This window comes from Culicoides brevitarsis, chromosome 2 (genome assembly GCF_036172545.1).
Source record: "Culicoides brevitarsis isolate CSIRO-B50_1 chromosome 2, AGI_CSIRO_Cbre_v1, whole genome shotgun sequence".
Classification (NCBI taxonomy): domain Eukaryota; kingdom Metazoa; phylum Arthropoda; class Insecta; order Diptera; family Ceratopogonidae; genus Culicoides; species Culicoides brevitarsis.
The window spans coordinates 32794823-32816419 of record NC_087086.1 but is presented as its reverse complement, the minus strand read 5'-3'; the positions used below and the strand labels follow the sequence as shown (position 1 = coordinate 32816419).

The window sequence follows — 21597 nt, the reverse complement described above, 5'->3', positions numbered from 1 at the left end:
GGAAAAGAAAATTATTTTTTACATCGGAGTTGATCGCGAGCGTGGCAGGACATTCGTTCCCGCAATTTTTCGCGGGCATAAATGTTTGTCCAATGAGCAGTACGACAGAGAACTTTTGCTGAGACGAAAAATTCCCGATGCCTTGGGAAAAGTTCAAGAAATGCACGCGCAAATGCAAGAATTGATGAAAAATGTCACGAAATTGATGAGTTTGGTCAAAAAGTGAAAAAAAAAAATTTTTTTTTTTTGAATAAAGTTTTAATTTTTGTGTTTTGAGACACTGTTCCACTCTCCCGCTTATCATTTACCATTGAAAGTCCAAACGTCATGAGCTACTCTATTGTTGTCCAATTTAATCTTGTTTAAAGTTTCACTGCGACATTCCGTTCGCAAACATCTCAGGTACGTATTTACACTTCGATACTGGTTAAAACACGTCAACGTCTGAATTATTATCTCAAATTTTTTTTTTTCTAAATAATGAATGTATGAGAATTTAATATAGAATTTTTTATCAATTTTTTGAATTAATCTAAAAATTATTAAAATAAAAATTAAAATAAATGAAAAAAATATTTTAAAAAAATTTAAATTAAAAAAAAAAATTATAAAAATTTAATTTTAAAAAAATATTTAAATATAAATTTAATTAAAAATTAATTAAAAAAATTAATTCAAATAAATAATAAATTAAAAAATAATTAAATTAAAAATTAAAAATTAATTATTTAAAATTATTTTTAAAAAAATTAATAAAAAAAAAAAAAATTATATTTAAAAATTAAAAATTAATTTAAAATATTTTTTGATAAATTTTCAATTTAAAATTAATTAAAAGATGTTTAATAAATTTTTAATTTTTTTATTTATTATTATTTTATTTAATTAATTAATTATTAATTTTATTTAGCTCCTTTTTAAACATAAATTGTATATGAAAAATATCTCTAATTGCTCTTTTTAAATCTAAAACTAAAAAAAAATATTTTTTTTATATTTTTTTCTATTTTCACAAGTCTGCGGTGTACAATTTTTATTAATTATCTGGCTTAATAACACTTGGCAACAAATATTTCTGTATTATTTTAAGAAAAAATATCCTTTGGTTCACGAGTCTTTATCAATATCTTCAAAAATAACCTGAAAATGTGCAAAATTTGATGAAACGGGGTGAGTATTGGTGCGTTTTGCTTCAGATTATTCGCGTATCTGGCATGAAAAGTTGGAGAAACGTGATAAGGATGCGGATTTTTGAACATTTTTTGGGATGAAATGAGAGACTGGATGATTTTTTGAAGAAATTTAATATTTTTTATGGCATTTTTTGAATATTTGTTCGTTAATGTGGAGAAAAAAGTTGAAAATTTATCTCAAAATTATTTAAAAATTATTTTTAGCACAATTTTTGAATATAAATTTAGAAATTCTGGGCAATTTTTTTTAATATTTTCGTGTAAGATTTAAATTTGATGAAATAATTGTGATTTTTCTATTTAAAAAATATTTTTTATGCAGTTTTTCTTAAAATGTGATAAAAATTAATAATTTTTATAAAATCTCAATGTAGATACCATAAAATTTTGATTTATCACAAAAAAACTATAAAATTTTTCATAAAGTCAAATTTCATTTTGAAAAAAAGTTTTTTTCGAAATAAAAAAACAAATTTCCTTTAAAAAACAAAATTTTGATAATTTTTGTTCTTTTATCAATAAAATAATTTCGAAAATATGAGAAAAAAATTAAATTTTTACAGAAAATTTTAAAAATCTAAAATTTTTCATTAATTTTTGACAAATTTTCAACTTTTTTCTCATAAAATTAAAATTTTCTTTAAAAAAATCATCCAATCTCTCATTTTTTGCTTTAATTTTTTTTATAAAGGAATTTTTTTCTGTGAATGTTATTTTGGTAACGCTTGTTTTTTTCCTGATTTGTACATTTCTAATTCTAAAATTCTTATCTAATATTTTTTTCTTTAATTTTTTTTTTCTCTAATCTAAAAGTTACGTATTGTCCTTCACTAAATATGTTCTTTCTTCTTGCGCATTAATTAAAATTTAACACAGTCTTCAATTTTTTCGATCGTTCCTATCATTAAAAAAATATTTTTTTCTTTACTCTTCAATTCTCGCACTTCCGCCCGTTCTTCGTTCACTGGCTTTCTGGTTGAGCGTCTCGTAACCTCCAACTGTCGTTCCCTGCGACGTCGCCGGTCTATCCATGCAACAGCAACAAATCCGCTTGAGTGTTCGGTGCACCGCATCCTCGTCACTTTCCTCCGAGCGGAAAATGCCCGAAGTAAAATCCGCCTCATCCATGCGTCCCATAAACTGTTTCAGGTCTGTCAGCGGGAATCCTTCGGCGTAATATTTCTTAATCGTGTCATAGGCATCCATAATGACGGAAATGAAGAGTGACAGCACGACATAAATGTACAACGAGATAAAAGTGTACAAATAAATGCGACAAAACCACCAAAGAGTCGTCGATTTGTCCGACATGATGGTAAAAGTGGCAAACATGTCGTCGCCATTGATCAGCGCGAAGAGACATTCACTCGTGGTCGACAACGAACGGAATTTAATGTGATACGGACCCAAAATTAGCCATCCGCAGAACGTGAATCCGGCATAAATTAACAAAGCGCACAACAAAAAGCGACTAATTTTGGGCGCGGCACGTTTTAGTGTCAAAATTACGACGTTGTAGGTCTTGAAGAAGCCCAAATATCGCAAGACGCCAAACCAAACGAGTAAATTTCCGATTCCGAGTAACAACGAGCAATTATTCCATTCGTTGGATGTGAAGTGAGAACGTTCAATCTCCTCTTTTAGGGCAGATCCCAAAATCAGAAGGACGTCATTGACGCAAATCATGATGTACCAAACGTTTAAAAACTCCATTTTGCCATCCCAAGACAACTCTTGCCCGAAATGGTTCACAAAGAAGGATTGCGTGTCGATGCGGAGGAGTTGGGCGCGATATAAGGCACGCGCGCACAAGCCAAAACTGAGACAGCAGATGATGATGACGAAAAAGTTGAGAATACTTCGGAGAGCGGCATCGATTACGGAATGACGGAAGTATTCGACGTCACCTAAAATGAAAAATTTTTATTAAAATTTTTGCTTATTTTGAGGTTTTTGAGTCTAAAATGAGTAATTTTGAAAGAAAAAAAATTTATTTATTTTATCGAATATTTGATCTAAAAAAATCAAATTGAATAAAAAAAATTAATTCGTTCTTTTACAAAATTTTATATCAAACTAATTAAATAATTTTTATTAAATTATTTTATTGAAAAATTAATTTAAAAATTTATGATAAAATTGTTAATTAATTAATTAATTTAAATTATTTTTTTAATTTAATTTTTTATAAATTATTTTAAAAAATATTTAATTAATTTTATATGTAATTTTGCCTGAATTTAATTTTTGAGATAAAAATTTAAGTTTTCAAATTTTTTTAGTTAAAAATTAGCACTAAATTGTTTAAAAATAATAATTTCTCAAAAAATTATTTTTTTTTTTATTTAAATCAAGGAAAATGATCAAAATTAACACAAAAATACCATGAATTTCATAGAAAATTAAAATTTTTATGAAAAAGTTTTTTTTTTTTCAGAAATAATTTTGGAGGAATTTTGGTAAGAAATAATTTTTATTCAAAAATTTTAAACTTTTAATTTTTCACAATTTTTCGATAATTCAAGCGTTTTGTATAAAACTTTTTATAAATTTTAACAAAAATATTTTCCAAAATTTAATTAAGTGAATTTTGAGTTTCAAAAACTTAAATTTAAATTAAATTTTGGAAAAAAAAATTGTTAAAATTTAATTTTTTTATATAAAAAGCGATATTTAAACCAAAAATTGTAAAAAATTTACAAAAATTTTAAAATTTTTGAATAAAAAAGCTCTTTTAAAATTATTTTTAATGAAAATTCCTCAAAAAATTGAGTTTCAAGCAAAAAATTAAATTTTTATCCATCAAAATCACTAAGCAAAAAATTAAATTTTTATCCATTAAAATCACTCCAAAACTCATCTCAGAGACTTTACCAACTCACCTTTACAATTCAATCGTATCGGCTCCGCATCGAGCGTCAATATAACCTGCCCATCGTGATCCGAATTGTCAAACAGAATTTGAATGTCAAATCTGTAGCAATCGGGAGGCGCAATCGGTCCTGCCGCCTTAAAATTGATCGTTTTCACGCTAAAATCCAGCGTTGCCTTGACAAAAGCCGAAAAATCAATCTGAATATCGTGATCAATAAACCACTGTTTAGATCCTATTTTCGTCACATTCGAGTGCAATTCCACACAAAGTCCATCAATTTCCGGATTGAAGATATAACTCTCGTTAAATCCAAAAATCGTGCCTTCTTTGTACCGATAAATGCACATTTTAATGGGTTCTGCGGTATTATTCTCGTTCGGATAGGAATACGGCCCGATAGCTTGTGACAAGTTTGAGTAACCAACGAGCGCAAAATCGATCGTTTTGTAAAAATCATCAATCACGTAGACGGAAAGGGGACCCGTTTCGGGCGGATATGCAGCAACTTCCATCTGCGGATCCCAACCACGAAGGAAAATGTGCGAAAAAGTCACTTTGTTGTCCCATGTGTAGTTGACGTGCTTGTAACGCGAATGGGCAAAAAGACACAATTGCATCGTCACGAGAATAATTTTGATCACCTGAAATGGAAAAAATGTTAAAAAATGGAAAAAAAATTATGAAAATTTTTTTCGAGTGTCAAACCCACAGAAATTCCAACGGAAAGTATGTCGCGAGAACGACTCTTTTGCAATAAACATCAACTTGCCTAATCAATGAAAGACAAAATTTTTAATTACTTTAACAGATTTTTGTCCCAATTTGAAATCACTCATCTCCAAAAATTATTTTGGAAGTCACGTGATTGCATTTTACTCACGAAATTCGTTTAAGTAAAGAAATTCTGGAGACAATAAACCCGAAAATGATCAAAATTTTTCTATGAAACGCCTCAACTTAAAAAAATTTGGACTGTTTGTTTTTTAAATCAACTTTTTTTTTTTGCTTCACTAAGTTTTTCGTCTAATATAACGAGTTAGATTAAATTTTGTCTAAAAATCAGTCGGTGCTGAAGTTTCATTTGGATTAGACATACAAATAAAAGGCTTAAAATTGGATAAAAATTAAAAATTTAGAGTTTTTTGTGATTTTTTGACTTTTTCTTCCTCTTGAAGGAAAGAAGATGTAAAAATTCAGTGAATTTTAAAGAAAAATTTAAAAAAAATAATAAAATTTTTATGAGAAAATTCAGTGAGTGAGTGAATCGAAAAAGGGCCCTTAATTAAAAATTCACTTAAAACTCAAATTTTAATCCATTTTAACGAAAAATGGCGAAATTGTGAGTAAAAATTAAATTTTTAAAAAATTTTTTAAATTTTTATTAAAAAATTTTTTTTTCAGTTGCTTGACTTTTGTCTTAATCTGTATGACTTACAGATTGCTGTTAGCTCGTAAGTAATTTTTTTTTTAATAAAAAAATATTAATTAAAATTTAATTTTAGAACAACTTGAATACGAGTACGAGCACGGTCCTTGTGGAAAATGGCGTCCTGGAGACGCAGATTTAAATACTTTTGACTTGATTCGTGAGTTTCGTCTCGATCAATCGGAAATTTTGTACGAGTCTGTTGAGCGAGTTCAGGGCTCAGATATGCTTCAAACTGCTTACAGTTTGAGACGGGAGAGTAATTTGACGATGTAAGTTATTTTTTAAAAGATTTTTTGAGAAATATTAAAGGAAAATTGATATTTTTGAGCAAAAGTCAACAGAATCTTGTAAAAATTATTTTTAAATTTTTTTAACGGTCAATTTTTGAATTGACATTTAAAAAATTTTCTGTCAAAAGTTAAAAAATTTCATTTTTTCAAAAATTTTTAGTGTAAAAGCCTAATTTTTCATAAATTTAAACTCTTTTGAAAGTTTGAATTAGCAGAAAAGCGAATTTCAAATTTTTTAACTGTCAATTTTTAAGTTGACGTTTCAAAAATTTTTCTTTGCTTCAGTTTTTCTTTCGAATTTTATGCAAAAATTAAAAATTTTTCATGAGTTTCAGTTTTAAGTTTGTTTGAATTAGCAACAAAGCGATTTTCAAATTTTTTAACTGTCAATTTTTGAATTGACATTTCTAAAAATTTTCTCTAATTGGAAGTTAAATTTTAATTTTTGAACATAATTAGTAGTTTTTCAATAAATTTTCGTAATAAATATTTAAAAATTTTAATTTTTGAAGAATTTCAATGAAATTTTCTCTTTCAACAGTCACAGTTACGAAGCCTTCCCCCAAGGAATCCCTCATCAATTCAGTTTCGAGTGCACTTATCGCAGTCACGAAGAAACCCAAGACCCATGGTACCTTTTCCATTTGAGTAACTCCTACGAAGAGTCTCAAATGTACGTGAAACTCAATCCAGCGCATTCGACGTTGGAAGTTTCTTTGCCGCAAGTCGACGGGCATTTGCAAGTCATTGAATTCGAGCATCGCGAACTCTTCGATCAACGTTGGCACAAAGTTATGCTCGGCGTAACGCATGAAAAAGCCTCACTTTGGGTCGATTGTCAACCTGTGCGATATTTGGATGGAACGTACGACGCTGAATTGGAGGCAAGAGGATATTTTGATACTTCGAGTGGATATGTTTCTGTAGCGAGATTTGCTGAAGAGCACGTTTTGCACGCAGAATCGCCTCATGTCGATCTTCAATGGATGGTTTTGAGTTGCGATCCAACGAAACCAACGAAGGAAACGTGCGATGAATTGCCTCAGTATGAAGTTGCGGGAGTTAGTCCTAATTTGCCGAGTGCTCAGGGACCTCAACCAACGTGCGATATCGTTTGCCCAAGAGGACCTCCCGGATATAATGGAACAGATGTGAGAAAATTTCGAAATTTTTTTAGAATTTCAATTGAAATTTGTTTAAAATTCAGGGAATGCCAGGACCTGCAGGACCTCGAGGATTAATTGGACCAACAGGACTTCCAGGAGCACGCGGAAAACCCGTAAGTTGAGATTTTTATGATTCTAACCTCAAAATTGATCACAAACATAACCTCAAAAGGGACCACGTGGCGTTCCCGGACAACCAGGAGCAAGTTTCACAGCGAAAGGAGAAAAAGGCGATCAAGGAGTTATTGGATTGCCCGGTTTAGATGGCAAAAAGGGTGAAAAAGGAGAACCTGTAAGAATTTCTAACCTCAAAATCGATCAAATTTTCATTTAAGTTCATTTTCAGGGCTTTGGCGGGGCAGGATCTTTAGGACAAAAAGGCGAAAGAGGAGCTCCTGGTATTCCAGGTCTTCAAGGACTTCCAGGGTATGAATTTAAATCATTTTCCATCAAGATTTCTAAATTTTTTCTTTAAATTTTCAGTCCAATTGGTCCTCCAGGGCCTCCGGGTAAAGTTGTTCACGAAGGCGCTCGCGAATACGTAAGTGTCGAATCAGCGCCAGGTCCTCGAGGATATCCCGGACCAATGGGACCTCCCGGAAGAGACGGCAATGATGGAAAAGATGGAGCTCCAGGACTTCCAGGTAATCCTGGCGAACCAGGAGAAAGAGGACCTGAAGGAGAACGAGGACAACCCGGAATGAATGGCATTCAAGGACCTCCGGGAGAAAGAGGATTTCGCGGGCCTCCTGGAAGACCTGGAGAAATGTCAGATGCGGATATTCGCAATATTTGTCTCGGAGTTGTGCGCGATGAGATGTTGGCGTTGCAATATGAACGAGGAAGCGGACCTCCAGGTCCTCCGGGAAAAGTGAGAAAATGATTTTTATGATAAAATTTGAAGAAAATTTTGAATTTTTATTTTTTTTTAGCCTGGACCTCGCGGAGAACAAGGATTGCCAGGACCAGAAGGACCAAGGTAATGATTTTTTAATTAATTTTTGTAATTATTGTTGACTTAATTCATGAAAATATTTTCGATTTCATTTTTATTAATTTTTTGATAATTTTCATAAAAGATGAATATTTGAAAAAAAAAACTAAAAATTTTCGATAAAATCAATTGAGAAATTAAATAATTTCACTTTTTGAAATTTTTAGTGAAAAATATTAAATTTTATAAAAATTAATTTAAAACTTCATAAATTTAAAAAAATTGATAAACGAAAATATTCAATTTTTTAGAAGAAATTTTTTCAAAATCTACTTAATATTTTACTTAATAAATAATTAAAATTATTTTTTTTTAATTTAAATATTTTAACCAATTTTCATCTAAAAATTTGAAAAAGTAAAAAATATTGACTTTAAACTGATTTAATTTTTTATTTTTTTGATTTTCAAAAATATTTGATAATTTCTCATAAAAAAAAAAATAGAAAAATAATTTTTTCTTATCTTTTAATTTTTTTTAGTTCAAAATTGTACCAAAAATTAAACAAATTATAACATTTTAGATTAAAATATCAAAAAGTCGTTTTTAAAAATTTTCTCAAAAAATTAGATAAAAAAAATTGAATTTTTTAAAAATAATTTTATCAACTTTTTCCCATTTTTTGATAATTTCAGAGGCGAAAACGGATATCCAGGCATGCAAGGACCTGAAGTAAGTTCAAATTCCCTCAAAAATCGCAACTTTTCTACAAATTTTATCTTTCAAGGGCCCTCCTGGACCTCCAGGACGTCAAGGAGAAAAAGGAGATCGTGGTCAAGATGGCATCGGAACTCCCGGCAAACCCGGAAGAGATGGAAGCCCAGGACCTCGTGGCGAAGATGGCGTCGGATTTCCCGGAAAAGACGGTCAACGCGGAGATCCCGGACCTCCAGGTCCTCGCGGAGAACGCGGATCGCCCGGACAATGTCCTCTTCATTGCATGTTTGCTCCTCAAGCTTACATGGCGCCTCAGAGCGACAAAGGACCTCCCGCATACACCATGAAGGGTTAATTGACACTCGAAAGAGAGAGAATTTTTTAAATAAAGCAATCAAAAAAATCACTTACCTGCACAAAAAACTTGTACGGAAACTTTCGTCGTGCCTTCCACTTTTCGATGGGATTCATGAAGAAAAATTGCAGGCGACGTCGCATCTTGTCCTCGCTGTGTGTCGACGATGCTTGAAACGTACCCGCACTCGAAAATCCCGATTCGAATCGCGTGCTTTCGTATGGGGGTCTCGTGGCGCCCGCATTTGCAGCATCTGACTCACTCTCGCAAAGGGAGTTTTCGTCGTCATCGTTATCGAGCATCGTTGTTGTTGGCTGATAAACTCTCGTTGGATCCGGAATTTTGTTCATTTCAAGCTCGGTACGGCGACGTATTCGCGCAATCGTTGATTTTTAATTTTTCACAAGGACAAACCTTGAATTGATGCGCGAAAAGATGATATTAGCTCATGCGAGATTTCTATTTATGTACTTTGTTCGATTGTTTTTCAAAGTCAGCTGAGATGAGAGTTCCAACTTGTTGCGAAATTTCGTTGAAAATCCAAAATTTCTGCTTTTCAGGAGAGATTTTCAATTTTTTTATTGCACAAAAAATCCACTGGAACGGTTTTGCGTTGTTGTTTTTCGCTCGATTGTTACTTTTTCACTGTTTCCGTGGACGATTCTTTGTTATTTTTCCTTCTTCAGTATTTTTTGTACGATTTCTACAGACATACGAACGCTGTGTAGTGTTGACACACAATTTGATGCGCATTAGGACACGAGACGAATGAAATTGATAAATAAATTCGCCAAATGCTAATTCGAATACTCAAAATGTTGTTATTGAATTAGCAGTTGGCGAGTTTTTATCAATTTCGATCGTCTCACATGTTTGCTGGGTAAGTAGTGATGTCAAAAATGAATACTTGAAAAATCAACTGATCGACTGACTAAATTTTGATCTAAATAAGATCTTTTAGAAATTGATTAAATATCAAAAATTAACTGGAATTGTATAAATTTGATATAACAAAAAATTGTTTTCAAATTTTTTAAAATATATTTTTGAATTTTTGACGAAATTTCGTTAAATTTTTTGATCAATGTTCAAAAAAAAACCGATCTAATAAATTTTTTTCGAAAATTATAAGACTTAAAGTAATTGAATTAAAGCAAAAACTTAAAAATTGCAGAAAATTTTTCAATTTTATCAATAAATAAAAATAATATTTTAGCAAATGTTAAGAAAATATATAAAAAGCAAAAGAATTTTTAAAAAATTCGTTAAATTAAAAGAAATATTTTTTTCAATTTTCTTACTTTGAATTTTTTTTTTAATTTTCTTACAAAATATTTAATTTTTGGAAATTTTTTAATATTTAAAATTTTTTATTTATAAATTTAAATTTAAGTTTAATATTTATAATTTTTTTTAAATAAATGAAAAACTTTCTAAATTGAAATTTTGGAGTCTTTGTTGAAATTGTTAATAAATTTCACAAGTTTAAATTTTTTTAAGTGGTTAAAAGAATTCAAGGAAATATTTAAAAATAAAAATTGTTTTCTAAAAAAATATAAATTTGATCTTTTCGAAAAATTTCTAAAATTCGTGAATTTTTTGAACGAGTACTCGAGATCTAAAATTGCATAATCCATTTTTGACATCATTACTCAATATAGCAAAATTTGCATTGACGTTTATCGAATAAATGCAATAAGGATCACATAACGCTTTTAAAATAAAAAGGATAAATCCGTTAAAAGTAATCCACCCGGATAATCTATTCACCTACAAAATTTATAGTTAGAATCACATCTATAGAACTCACATAAAATATCCATAATTTCAATTTATTTGCGCGCGCTTCATTTTTCCATTATTCATTTCTTTTTGCTGCTTTATTGACATACGGGCGCGCGCGAAAGTTAGTGTGATACTGTTGTCACAATAATAATAATGTAATAATAAATGTAATGTGTGTGTCACGATAATCATAATAATAATACAATAATGACGATGTTGGATGTTATTTAGTGGTATAGGTCACGTATTTTATTACAAATTATTGCGCTTTTTTCGTGTAATTTAACATGATACGACATTCTAACCTCGTCTTCGTATTCATTTCAATTTAGTGCATTCGATGCAATGTCGACACATTTTTTTTTCACAATTTATCGCATTTTTTAGGGGGAAATATGTATATGGAGAAATATTGAAAATTGATCACTTACCGTTTTTTCTGTAGTATAAAACTTCAAAATGTTTCTCTAAACCACTAGTTAAAGCTTCCCTAATTGAACTAATTACGCTACTGGACGTCATTTGGCCATGTAAAAATTCTGTGACGGCAGAGCGTTGCATCACTTCTGCACGAGTGAAACTGCAGAAAAATATCCGAAAATTCTAAAGTTGTTCGGAATGAAGGAAAAAATATTCTTACCCAGTCATTTTACAGAAACCGTCTGAACAAAAGATGATGTGACATGATTCTGATTGTGCATTTGCTACAACAAAGCTCCGATCTGAAAATAAAAAGAAAAAGAAGTTGACAAGTTAGTAGATTTATTGTTGAAGAAAATCGAGAAAAAATATTTAGAATAGAGCAAAAATTTAAAGCGAAATTTTTAACTCTATTGAATCATTTAAAAAAAAAATAATTCAAATTCAAAATGAAGAAAATTTAAATTAAATCCAAAAGTTCATATGTTTACATAATAATTATAAAAAAAAAATAATATAAAAATAATTAAAAATAAAACAGTAAGAAAAAAAACTATAAAAATTTAATTTAAAATTTTTAAATATACCTAAAGTTTCGTTAAAAAATAATAAATTTATAAAAAAAAATAAATAAAATTAATTCATTTTAATTAAAAGAAATTAAAAAATTAGACAAATAAACTTAAAAATTTTAATAAATAATTTTAAAAAATAAAAAAAAATAATTTTTGTTGAAAACTATTTAAATTTAATAAATTTAATTTTTATTTATTTTTAATTAAATAAAATAAATAAAATTTAATTAAAAAAATATTCTTAAATGAATTAAAAAATATATTTATCAATGTTAAATAATTTTTAAAATAAATAATTTATATTTTTTAATTTTCAAAATTTTAAATTAATATTTTTAAGTTTATTTTCTAATTTTATCATTTATTTTTTTAATTAAAATAAATTAATTTTATTTATTTTTTTATAAGTTTATTTTTTTTAACAAAATTTTATACTTAAAAATTTAAATTGAATTTTTATAGTTTTTTTTTTCAATTAAATTAAAAGCAAATAACTTTTAAATGAAATTTTGAAAAATTTCCGGTCATTATTAAGGAGCCAAGAAAAAATAAAAGAAAAATCAACCTTGACATTTATTCGCGTCAAAAGATGCTGTCGAGCCATCTACATTACTCACTCTTTCATCACATTACTCATAAAACTCGTTTTTCTTCGCATCTCATAATTTTATTAAATTTTTTTTTATTATTTTAATAGAAAATCAACACAAACCCTCTTGTTGACTATACTCTATAAACCGAGGCGCACAAGAAAAATTAAAACTACATAATTAAAATTATAAAAAAAGATCGCTAAGGTCGAAGATCAATCAACAACCTTGTCCTCTATCTGTTTTCTTTAACTTACGTTCGTCGGAAAGCTGCTTGCCCATTACGCGAAAAACGATCGAAAATCACGCTAATTCACGGCTCATAATCAAATTCATCACCGTCGTCGTCACTTTATTTATTGCCCTATCGCTAATCTATCGCATCCGTATGTGTCGGTACTTATTGCACACATCATCTGGTGCCAAGAAAAATTAGTTATGTGCAATTTTAATTATTTATTCATTTATTACTTTTTTTTTCGTCTTTGGGTTTTTTCGTGTGATCATTAAGTAAAATTTATTAGAACCTTCGCAAAAAAAAAACAGGTCTTCGGAACAAAATTTCGTCTCTTATCTGTTTTTTGAACCAAAAAGAAAAACGGAAAAAATATTAGAAATTTAGAAAAGTCTATCAAATTATGGTTGGCTTGGCGCCAAAAACTGATATCCGACAAAAGTTTTCGCAGAAAAATATCCATGTGGAAGTTTTCTTCGCAAAACTTTTGTTTTGATGGATAGACAGAAAAATTAATAAACGTGATGGAATGACGGATCGAAATTTCTCAAAAAATCTCATAAATTTGAATTTTGAGTGGAAAATTGGCTCAAAAGTCACTCATGTCACTTCACAAAACCGGCACTTGAAGAAAACTTTTCTTCATGTCTCGAATTGTTAGAAAGCTATAAATTTATGCAAATTCTTGCATTTTAAATTATTGCACATTTATTCGAGAGACATACTACGAACGAAAGCAGAAAGAAATAAAGAAAAAATCCAAGAATGTGATAGATTGCATTAAAAAGCAAATAAAATTAATGGTGTGAATGGTATTTTACTATGTGTCTCTCGCACATTGATTTATCGTCAGAAAAAATAAAACAAAAAAAAAATGTTAAAAGTCGCGAGAAATTTCAACCTACTTTCGAGTCAACGAGGGATTATCACAAAAAATCACAAATTTGGTCATAAAAGTAAGTATTGTGTCGCAAAGAACTATTAATTTGATTACGCTTAAAAAATTTTTCAAACAATTTCCCCCTTTTTTCGAGGAAAAAACAACAATTATCGCAACCAGAAGCGGCGTCAACATTCATTTCCTACCAATTTTCGTATTAGTTTTCGAGAAACTCAACACATATTTGTCTTGTTCACACAAAAACACACACGTCGAAAGGAGTAAAAGTTTGCATACACTTAGCTAAGGTGAGTAACAACCGCACATGAAACACGATTATTATTATTAAAATTATTATTGTCGACCAAAAAAAATTAACTATAAAAAGCAACAACAATACGGAATTTTAACAATGCCCGAAAAAAAAAAATTTTTTTTGAGGGGCAATAATCATTCGAATCACGGAAATGTCGTTATTCATATACTTTAAGTAACTAAACAAAAAAAAAACTTTTTTTTTTATCAATTATTTCAACCCGAACGCAACAAACCCTTGAACGAGCAAAATTGTTTACATAAAAAATTATTATTTTAAAAACTATTTTTCATAATTTCAGACGTAGCGAGGCATTAAAATTATATCCGCATTATTTATAAAAAAAACGACGAAAAAATATGGGCCAAGTATGCGTTCGAGTAATAATTATCGCGGTACGAAAAAAGAAAATTTTTGTGTAGTTCGTGGACTAAGTAGGTAAGAATGAAAACACAACAAATTAGTTGTGTCTGAACAGAGACGATAGCTATATGATTATTATTATTATTTTTTATTATAGAGTTTACTACAATAAAGGTGAGATGGGGGAGTTGGAAAGTTATGTGGAAAAAGGATTTCATCGAAAAAAGAAGGTAAGTTTTTTTTTATTTTGTATAAAGTTTTAATGAAAATTATAAAGTAAAAATATTTTCAGAATGCTGATCAATAGTTTTTATTTTATTTCTCAAACTATTGAAGTCAAAATCCTTCAGAAGAAATAATTGCAAAAAATCCATCTAATAGTAAAGAGATCAAAACAAAGTCTTTTAAGACTAACTAAACCTTAGAATTATGATAAGCATCAATAATTTTGAAAGTATTGCATAAAAACCCTAAAATAAGAAATCAATCCGACAAATAATGAAGGAAAATATCATCAATTGTCGAAGGTAATAACGAAACTTGAGTCTTGGGTAAATGAGTGACCAGCTATTAGAAGAATCATCACACGATTAAAGAACACTTTTACTAAAGCTATATAAATTGAAACAGATGACCTGATAAAGTACTGAAAAAACCAGAACAATTAACAAAATTATGACTATTGACTATTGTCGATCTACCTCATTTTCTTTTCATTTAAGTCAATTAATCATGAACCTATTAACAATCTCGCCGTCGATAAAAGTACTGTTCACATAATTATAACATCATCAAGCTCTTTTTTTTCAACAAATCAAGCGTCATTAAGGTGAAGCTCAAAAATTTAAAGAATTTAATTTTCTCATGGATATACTGAAAAATTTAATTTTATAACCTGTAATATGTCTATTATAAAAAAATACCAAGTAGAATCATTATATAAATGTCCCTATTGTTCGGAATTTCGTGCCTTAAGTTCTACTCGTAATGCAAATGGGGATTTCGGTACATTCAAGTATGCCAATTTACGTTCGCATATTCCAAAATGCAGAAAAAAATCAGGAAAGAGGCATCGTTGAAGCTCATAATGAAGAAACATGTGAAAATAATGACAGCGGACTTATGTCTGAAATGTCGGATTTAGAATGATAAATAAATGTTAATTTTTAATTAAAAATTTTAATTTTAATATAAAATTTGAAAAAATCGTTTCAAAAGGTTAAAATCTGCGTAAATTGATTATAAATAAATTGATAATTTATTTTTGGATTTAGTGGATTATTTTTTTTGATTTTTATGGATTTCGATGGATTTTTTAGGATTTTAATTAGTTTTTGTTTATTTTGATGGATTTTATTAGATTTTCTATGGATTTTTTGGATTTGACTTAGCAGTACAAACCCCTCGAATTCAACATCTGCTTCTTAGCTAAAATGTATTTTAGAAAAAAAAATTAAGTTCTCTCATATCAGTTTTAATCATATGTAAGAAACCTGTAACTTTCCTAACCCCCCAATTCTCGAACCAGCAAAAATGTAAATAAATACCTCTACACACAGAAAAAAAAGGAAAAAATTAATGAGCAAAGTTCTTCGTCCCATTCAAAAAACTACTTCAGCAATAATAACATCAACTACAAACGGGCGGTTTGTGTATTAACAAGCGCGTACATATCGAAAGTAAAACAGGAAAAAAATAGTTAAATCACGCATTCATTTACCTTTTGACTTTAATACGACGTCTGATTCTGATAGTTTATGTACGGGGCGCGATTGTTTTCATAACTTTTTTTTCTTGCCTTTATTTTATGGCACTTTTCATTAAAAACGCGATAACCACACACAGCTCTTAAAAGCAGTAGGTACCTCTGAAATGATTGAACACCCAAAATTACTTGGTCATTGGGCAGCAAAAGTACATGACAAAGAGAAAAATTTACTTTTGCATTTATTTATTTACGGAAAACCCGAAAGATTTTTGTTTTTTCCATTTCTATGGACTTGATTCTTTTTTGACGGTTTCTTTTTCGTCGCAATCCTTGATGGTACAGAAGGATTTTCCTCCGTTGCAGACACAATCGTTGCACGTGCTTTTGTAGATATGACCATTGTCCTTACCGACACACATATCATCAGGTCCAGCGGCATCTGCAGCGTTACTGGCGCCGAAGAGGGCAAAGAGAGCCACAAGAGCAAAAGTCAAGATTACTTTAAAGTTCATTTTTAGGTCTTAAACTGATTTGATTTCAATTTATTTCGGGCTTTTATACCGAAATTGACGATTGTTCTCACGAATTCAACCATGAATGAAACTTTTTTCGACCTTTTGTGTGGAACAATGAGACCTTTTAAAAAGGAAAAAAAATTGATTCATATAATCATCAAAAAGATTACTGCAGAACATGAATTTTATCCATGTCGGTCGTCGTCCATCAAAGCAAAAAAAAGGAAATATTTACAAAGACACAACATTATTTTCGAGTTTTTCGAAAAATAATATGCTTATTTTGTGGCCATCACACACTACTCAACTACTCGGTGGTCGTAATGCAATTTTTTTATTTCATTTTTTTCGTCATTTATTTTGGGTTGGGAGTTTTTCGTGCTACTTTTTTTTTGTTGCTCCTCTGTGTGTGTGTGTGTAAATAGACAAAACAATTTATGAAATGAAAATAAAGCACGATGCGATACGAGTCGACGATACTACATTTAAAAGTGCCACACAGAGAAAATGAATGATAGTGCACCAAAAGGCAATGCAGTAGTTTGGTCTGTCGGTCGTTTGTTGTCGTTTTGCAATGAATGCATATTGATACAGTGCCGTTGATAAAATATTTAAATAATGTTTGAGTAGTGTGAAAGAATTTCATGCGAAAAAAAAATCGTAAAATTTCGTCATTTGGACATCAAAACGTGATGGAATCGCATTTTATTTATCGAACGAGAGCAGAAATGACTCAATTTATTGATAGAAAAATTAGTTGAAATGCATCCAAACGTTGAACGTGACAGAAGCAAACACGTAAATAAATGTTATTTAAAAAAAAAAACTCATGTTTGAATAAATTCATGATTAACTCAAATGAAAAAATTCAACAAAAAAAAATATTGCGGTTTATGTAAATAAAGTCTCTTTAAAAAAAAATTAAATTTTGTGTATTTAGATAAAAAATTTCAGAATTTTCCATTTATGATGTTGCCTTGTAATAAATCCGGCTTTTCAACATTTTTATAGCGCTATAACTTAACAAAGATTACATCAAAGTCTTGTCGACACAAAAGACCAAAAATGTGTCTTCGTTAGTTTAAAGAACATTTTCTTCGGGGTTTTAAGACATTCAAAAGAAATTTAAGAAAAGCGATTTTTTTTGTTAAAAATTGTCTGTTTAATTTAAAAATAAAAATTCTTTATCAATGAAAAATTATTAAAAAATTAAAAAAAAATAGCTAAAACGAGTTTCAGAAAAAAAAAAAAAATTCGGAAAATAAAAAAAAAAATTAAATTAAAAAAAAATATTTATTTTTTTAAAGCTTTTTAAATAAAAAAATTAATTAATTTAATTACGTTAGAATTAATTAAATTAATGAAAAATTAAGAAAAAAAATTAAAAATAAAAAAAAAATGGAAAAAATTGAAAAGAAAGGAAAGTAGAAGAAAAAAATATTTAAAAAAAAAATTTAATACACAAAAAAAATTAGGAAAATTCGAAAAAAATAAAAATTAAAAATATTTTTTTTAAATCTCTTTAAATTTAAATTTGAGGAAATTTAAAAATAAATTATAAAAAAAAATTAACCTTTAGAAAAAATGGTAAAAATTTTAAAGCTTATGTAAGTTGAAAAATTCTTAAAATTTATCAAAAAAAAAAAATTAAAAAGGTTCAGAAAAAAAAATTAATAAAATTAATTAAATAAAAAAAAATTAATTAAATTAATAAAACAAAAAAAAAATTAAAAAAATAATAAAATTAAAAAAAAAATTAAAATAGCAATAAGAACAAAATTTAAAAAAATGTGCTTTAATTATTTTACTTTTACTTTGTATTTTACATCAGCTGCTCTAACACATCTTCTTCTTCATTCTTCTAATTTTTTTTTGTTAACTCGTTTCGTTAAGAAGAAGACGATACATTCCTCAGGAATCTGAACAATGCAGCAACCAGACATTGTTGTAAAAATAATAATAAGACATCTAAGAAAATTTTGTGGCAAAAAAAAATAAATTATTTGACATTTTCTATTAAAAAGTTGCATTTTTAGCTCGGTAGACGAGATTTTGTGCAATCGAACACAGGCAACATTTCTGCTTGGGCAACCAATCGTCTCCATTTTCAATATTTTTCAGCTTGTTTCGTTTTATTTCTCGTGCAACGCTTTAAAACAATAAATAACCAGCACTTAAAACTGGACACTTTATAAATTTTTGGGACTTAAATTCCTCTTTCTCTTCGTGCCACGTGCGCACACACAGAAAATGCTCTTAATCAACAATATCGCTCCCCAGACCCTTTTAAATTAACTGCAGCATAATTTCCATGTGCTCTTAAACTATTTTTTTTCTCTCTGCCACAGCAACATTAATCGCAAAAGGCAATCTCTGGCCTCATCAAATATTTAGATAGTTGCATGAAAACATTCGGAACCCAAAAAGTGTGACAGATTCTGCGATAACAAAAATGCTTAGATGCGATTTCGTTCCTCTCTCGTGGGAGAAGGACGAGGAATTTATTTATTTGTGCATCTTTGACGTGTCATGCCCGCAGAGAAAAGCAACAAAAGAGACTAATAAAAATCAAATTAAAAGGATAAACAAACAAATTACTGCGCTCAGTCACTTTTTCTCTGGTCGTCGTCGCTTGTTTGAATTTTCGAGACAAGACGAACGAACGAAAGACCAGAAAATATGCTTTAAAATAATCAAAGTGAAGACGATGAAAGTTTTACGACGAAGTTGTTTGTTTAAGATCAGTGCAGCAGAATTTTTGCTGTGTTCGTTCCTTCTGATGAAAAGTAAACGAAGTGATGGATAAAAGAATTAAACTTTGTCGTTGACGTTGCTTGTTCACTTGTTTGGCTGGATATCTGGAAAGTGTATCGGATTTGTGTACATTTTCACTTATTATAGTTTGTTGTTTTTTTTTTTTGAATCTTGATGTAAAAGTTGATTGGAAAATATTTTTTTTTATTGAAATATTGATTTTTTTTAGTCATTTAAGAGCTTTTGATGGAAAATCGTTAAACTTTTAATTAAAAGTTCATAAAAAAAATTATTAAAAAAAATAATTAATCTCTTCGATTTTGTTTTTTTTTTAAATTCACATAATTTTAATTTAAATTATTTATTTATTTATCAGATAGGCTCTAATTTATCATTTTTAATTATTTTATAACTCAAAACTGCCAAAAAATTGAAACTGAAAAAAAAAATTTTTCTTTGACATAGTTTTGATTTGAAAACTAAATCAAGAGCAAAAAAACTGTGTCAAAAACTGTGTCAAAGCAATTTTTGTCAAATCTTGCTCCAAATGGATAAAAATTTTCAGAGGGCTCTAAATTATCATTTTTAATCATTTTATAACTCAAAACTGCCAAAAAATTGAAACTGAAACAAAATTTTTCTTTGATTTGATTTGAAAACTAAATCAAGAGCAAAAAAACTGTGTCAAAAACTGTGTCAAAGCAATTTTTGTCAAATCTTGCTCCAAATGGATAAAAATTTGTCAGAGGGCTTTAATTTATCATTTTTAATCATTTTATAACTCAAAACTGCCAAAAAATTGAAACTGAAAAAAAAAAAATTTGAAAACTAAATCAAGAGCAAAAAAACTTGTCGAAAAAAAAGTTTTGTCAAAGCAATTTTTGTCAAATCTTACCCTTTAAAATAAAAATTTGTCAGAGGGACAGAGAAAATTTATCATTTTTAATTTAAGTGAAACTGAAAAAAAAATTTTTCAAAAAATTTTTTAGCAATAAGATTTTTTCTTATTTAGCAATAAGAACAAAAATTTAAAAAAAATGTGCTTTAATTATTTTATTTTTACTTTGTATTTTACATCAGCTGCTCTAACACATCTTCTTCTTCATTCTTCTAAAATTCTTTTTTTTTCGTTAACTCAAGAAGAAGACGATACATTCCTCAGGAATCTGAACAATGCAGCAACCAGACATTGTTGTAAAAATAATAATAAGACATCTAAGAAAATTGTGTGGCAAAAAAAAATAAATTATTTGACATTTTCTATTAAAAAGTTGCATTTTTAGCTCGGTAGACGAGATTTTGTGCAATCGAACACAGGCGACATTTCTGCTTGGGCAACCAATCGTCTCCATTTTCAATATTTTTCAGCTTGTTTCGTTTTATTTCTCGTGCAACGCTTTAAAACAATAAATAACCAGCACTTAAAACTGGACACTTTATAAATTTTTGGGACTTAAATCCTCTTTCTCTCTTCGTGCCACGTGCGCACACACAGAAAATGCTCTTAATCAACAATATCGCTCCCCAGACCCTTTTAAATTAACTGCAGCATAATTTCCATGTGCTCTTAAACTATTTTTTTCTCTCTGCCACAGCAACATTAATCGCAAAAGGCAATCTCTGGCCTCATCAAATATTTAGATAGTTGCATGAAAACATTCGGAACCCAAAAAGTGTGACAGATTCTGCGATAACAAAAATGCTTAGATGCGATTTCGTTCCTCTCTCGTGGGAGAAGGACGAGGAATTTATTTATTTGTGCATCTTTGACGTGTCATGCCCGCAGAGAAAAGCAACAAAAGAGACTAATAAAAATCAAATTAAAAGGATAAACAAACAAATTACTGCGCTCAGTCACTTTTTCTCTGGTCGTCGTCGTCGTCGCTTGTTTGACTTTTCTCTGACAAGACGAACGAACGAAAGACCAGAAAATATGCTTTAAAATAATCAAAGTGAAGACGATGAAAGTTTTACGACGAAGTTGTTTGTTTAAGATCAGTGCAGCAGAATTTTTGCTGTGTTCGTTCCTTCTGATGAAAAGTAAACGAAGTGATGGATAAAAGAATTAAACTTTGTCGTTGACGTTGCTTGTTCACTTGTTTGGCTGGATATCTGGAAAGTGTATCGGATTTGTGTACATTTTCACTTATTATAGTTTGTTGTTTTTTTTTTGAATCTTGATGTAAAAGTTGATTGGAAAATAATTTTTTTTATTGAAATATTGATTTTTTTAGTCATTTAAGAGCTTTTGATAGAAAATCGTCCAACTTTTAATTAAAAATTCATAAAAAAAAATTATAAAAAAAATAATTAATCTCTTCGATTTTGGTGTTTTTTTAAATTCTCATAAATATAATTTTAATTTAAATTATTTATTTATTTATCAGAAGGCTCTAATTTATCATTTTTCATCATTTTTAACTCAAAACTGCCAAAAAATTGAAACTGAAAAAAAAATTTTTTTTTGACATAGTTTTGATTTTTCAAGAGCAAAAAA

At 28.9% G+C, this 21597-nt stretch overlaps 3 protein-coding genes across 6 annotated transcripts in view; 1 reads left to right on the top strand and 2 right to left on the bottom strand.

The window, feature by feature from the left end:
- The window catches only part of LOC134831312 (potassium voltage-gated channel subfamily H member 2), a 127800-nt gene that overhangs the window by 79615 nt on the left and 26588 nt on the right, over positions 1-21597 (bottom strand). Inside the window, exons 2-3 of the mRNA XM_063845018.1 lie at positions 11385-11466; positions 11176-11324 (exon numbers count right to left, since the gene is read on the bottom strand). Coding sequence (XP_063701088.1) covers positions 11176-11324; positions 11385-11466 — 231 coding nt within the window. The remainder of the gene's footprint in view (positions 1-11175; positions 11325-11384; positions 11467-21597) is intronic.
- Positions 901-9674, bottom strand: LOC134831310 (mucolipin-3-like). Of its 4 annotated transcripts, none has more exons than XM_063845014.1 (4): positions 9016-9674; positions 4076-4709; positions 2122-3100; positions 901-1280 (listed from the first exon to the last, which is right to left on the bottom strand). In XM_063845014.1, exons 1-4 carry the CDS (start codon positions 9307-9309, stop codon positions 1193-1195), a joined length of 1995 nt encoding a protein of 664 aa, XP_063701084.1. In that variant the 5' UTR covers positions 9310-9674; the 3' UTR covers positions 901-1192. The 4 variants fall into 4 exon arrangements, 3 of the variants coding, with proteins under 3 accessions (XP_063701084.1, XP_063701083.1, XP_063701086.1); XM_063845013.1 differs by having other exon boundaries at positions 901-1209; XM_063845016.1 differs by having other exon boundaries at positions 901-1140.
- Positions 5397-8959, top strand: LOC134832416 (collagen alpha-1(IX) chain-like). Its single transcript, XM_063846430.1, has 11 exons — positions 5397-5407; positions 5470-5519; positions 5571-5766; positions 6329-6938; positions 6995-7066; positions 7126-7245; positions 7300-7379; positions 7437-7824; positions 7886-7932; positions 8583-8619; positions 8675-8959. Exons 1-11 carry the CDS (start codon positions 5397-5399, stop codon positions 8957-8959), a joined length of 1896 nt encoding a protein of 631 aa, XP_063702500.1.

What these genes read in the sequence shown, in the direction of transcription:
- LOC134832416 (XM_063846430.1), top strand. An exon ending in TTACAGATTGCTGTTAGCTC is followed by an intron (nt 5,520 to 5,570) that starts GTAAGTAATTTT and finishes ATTTAATTTTAG; the next exon opens with AACAACTTGAATACGAGTAC. An exon ending in CTCCAGGTCCTCCGGGAAAA is followed by an intron (nt 7,825 to 7,885) that starts GTGAGAAAATGA and finishes ATTTTTTTTTAG; the next exon opens with CCTGGACCTCGCGGAGAACA.
- LOC134831310 (XM_063845013.1), bottom strand. Translation starts at nt 9,309, where the DNA reads ATGAACAAAATTCCGGATCCAACGAGAGTTTATCAGCCAACAACAACG. An exon ending in CGTACAAGTTTTTTGTGCAG is followed by an intron (nt 4,710 to 9,015) that starts GTAAGTGATTTT and finishes TTTCCATTTCAG; the next exon opens with GTGATCAAAATTATTCTCGT. An exon ending in GATACGATTGAATTGTAAAG is followed by an intron (nt 3,101 to 4,075) that starts GTGAGTTGGTAA and finishes TTTTCATTTTAG; the next exon opens with GTGACGTCGAATACTTCCGT.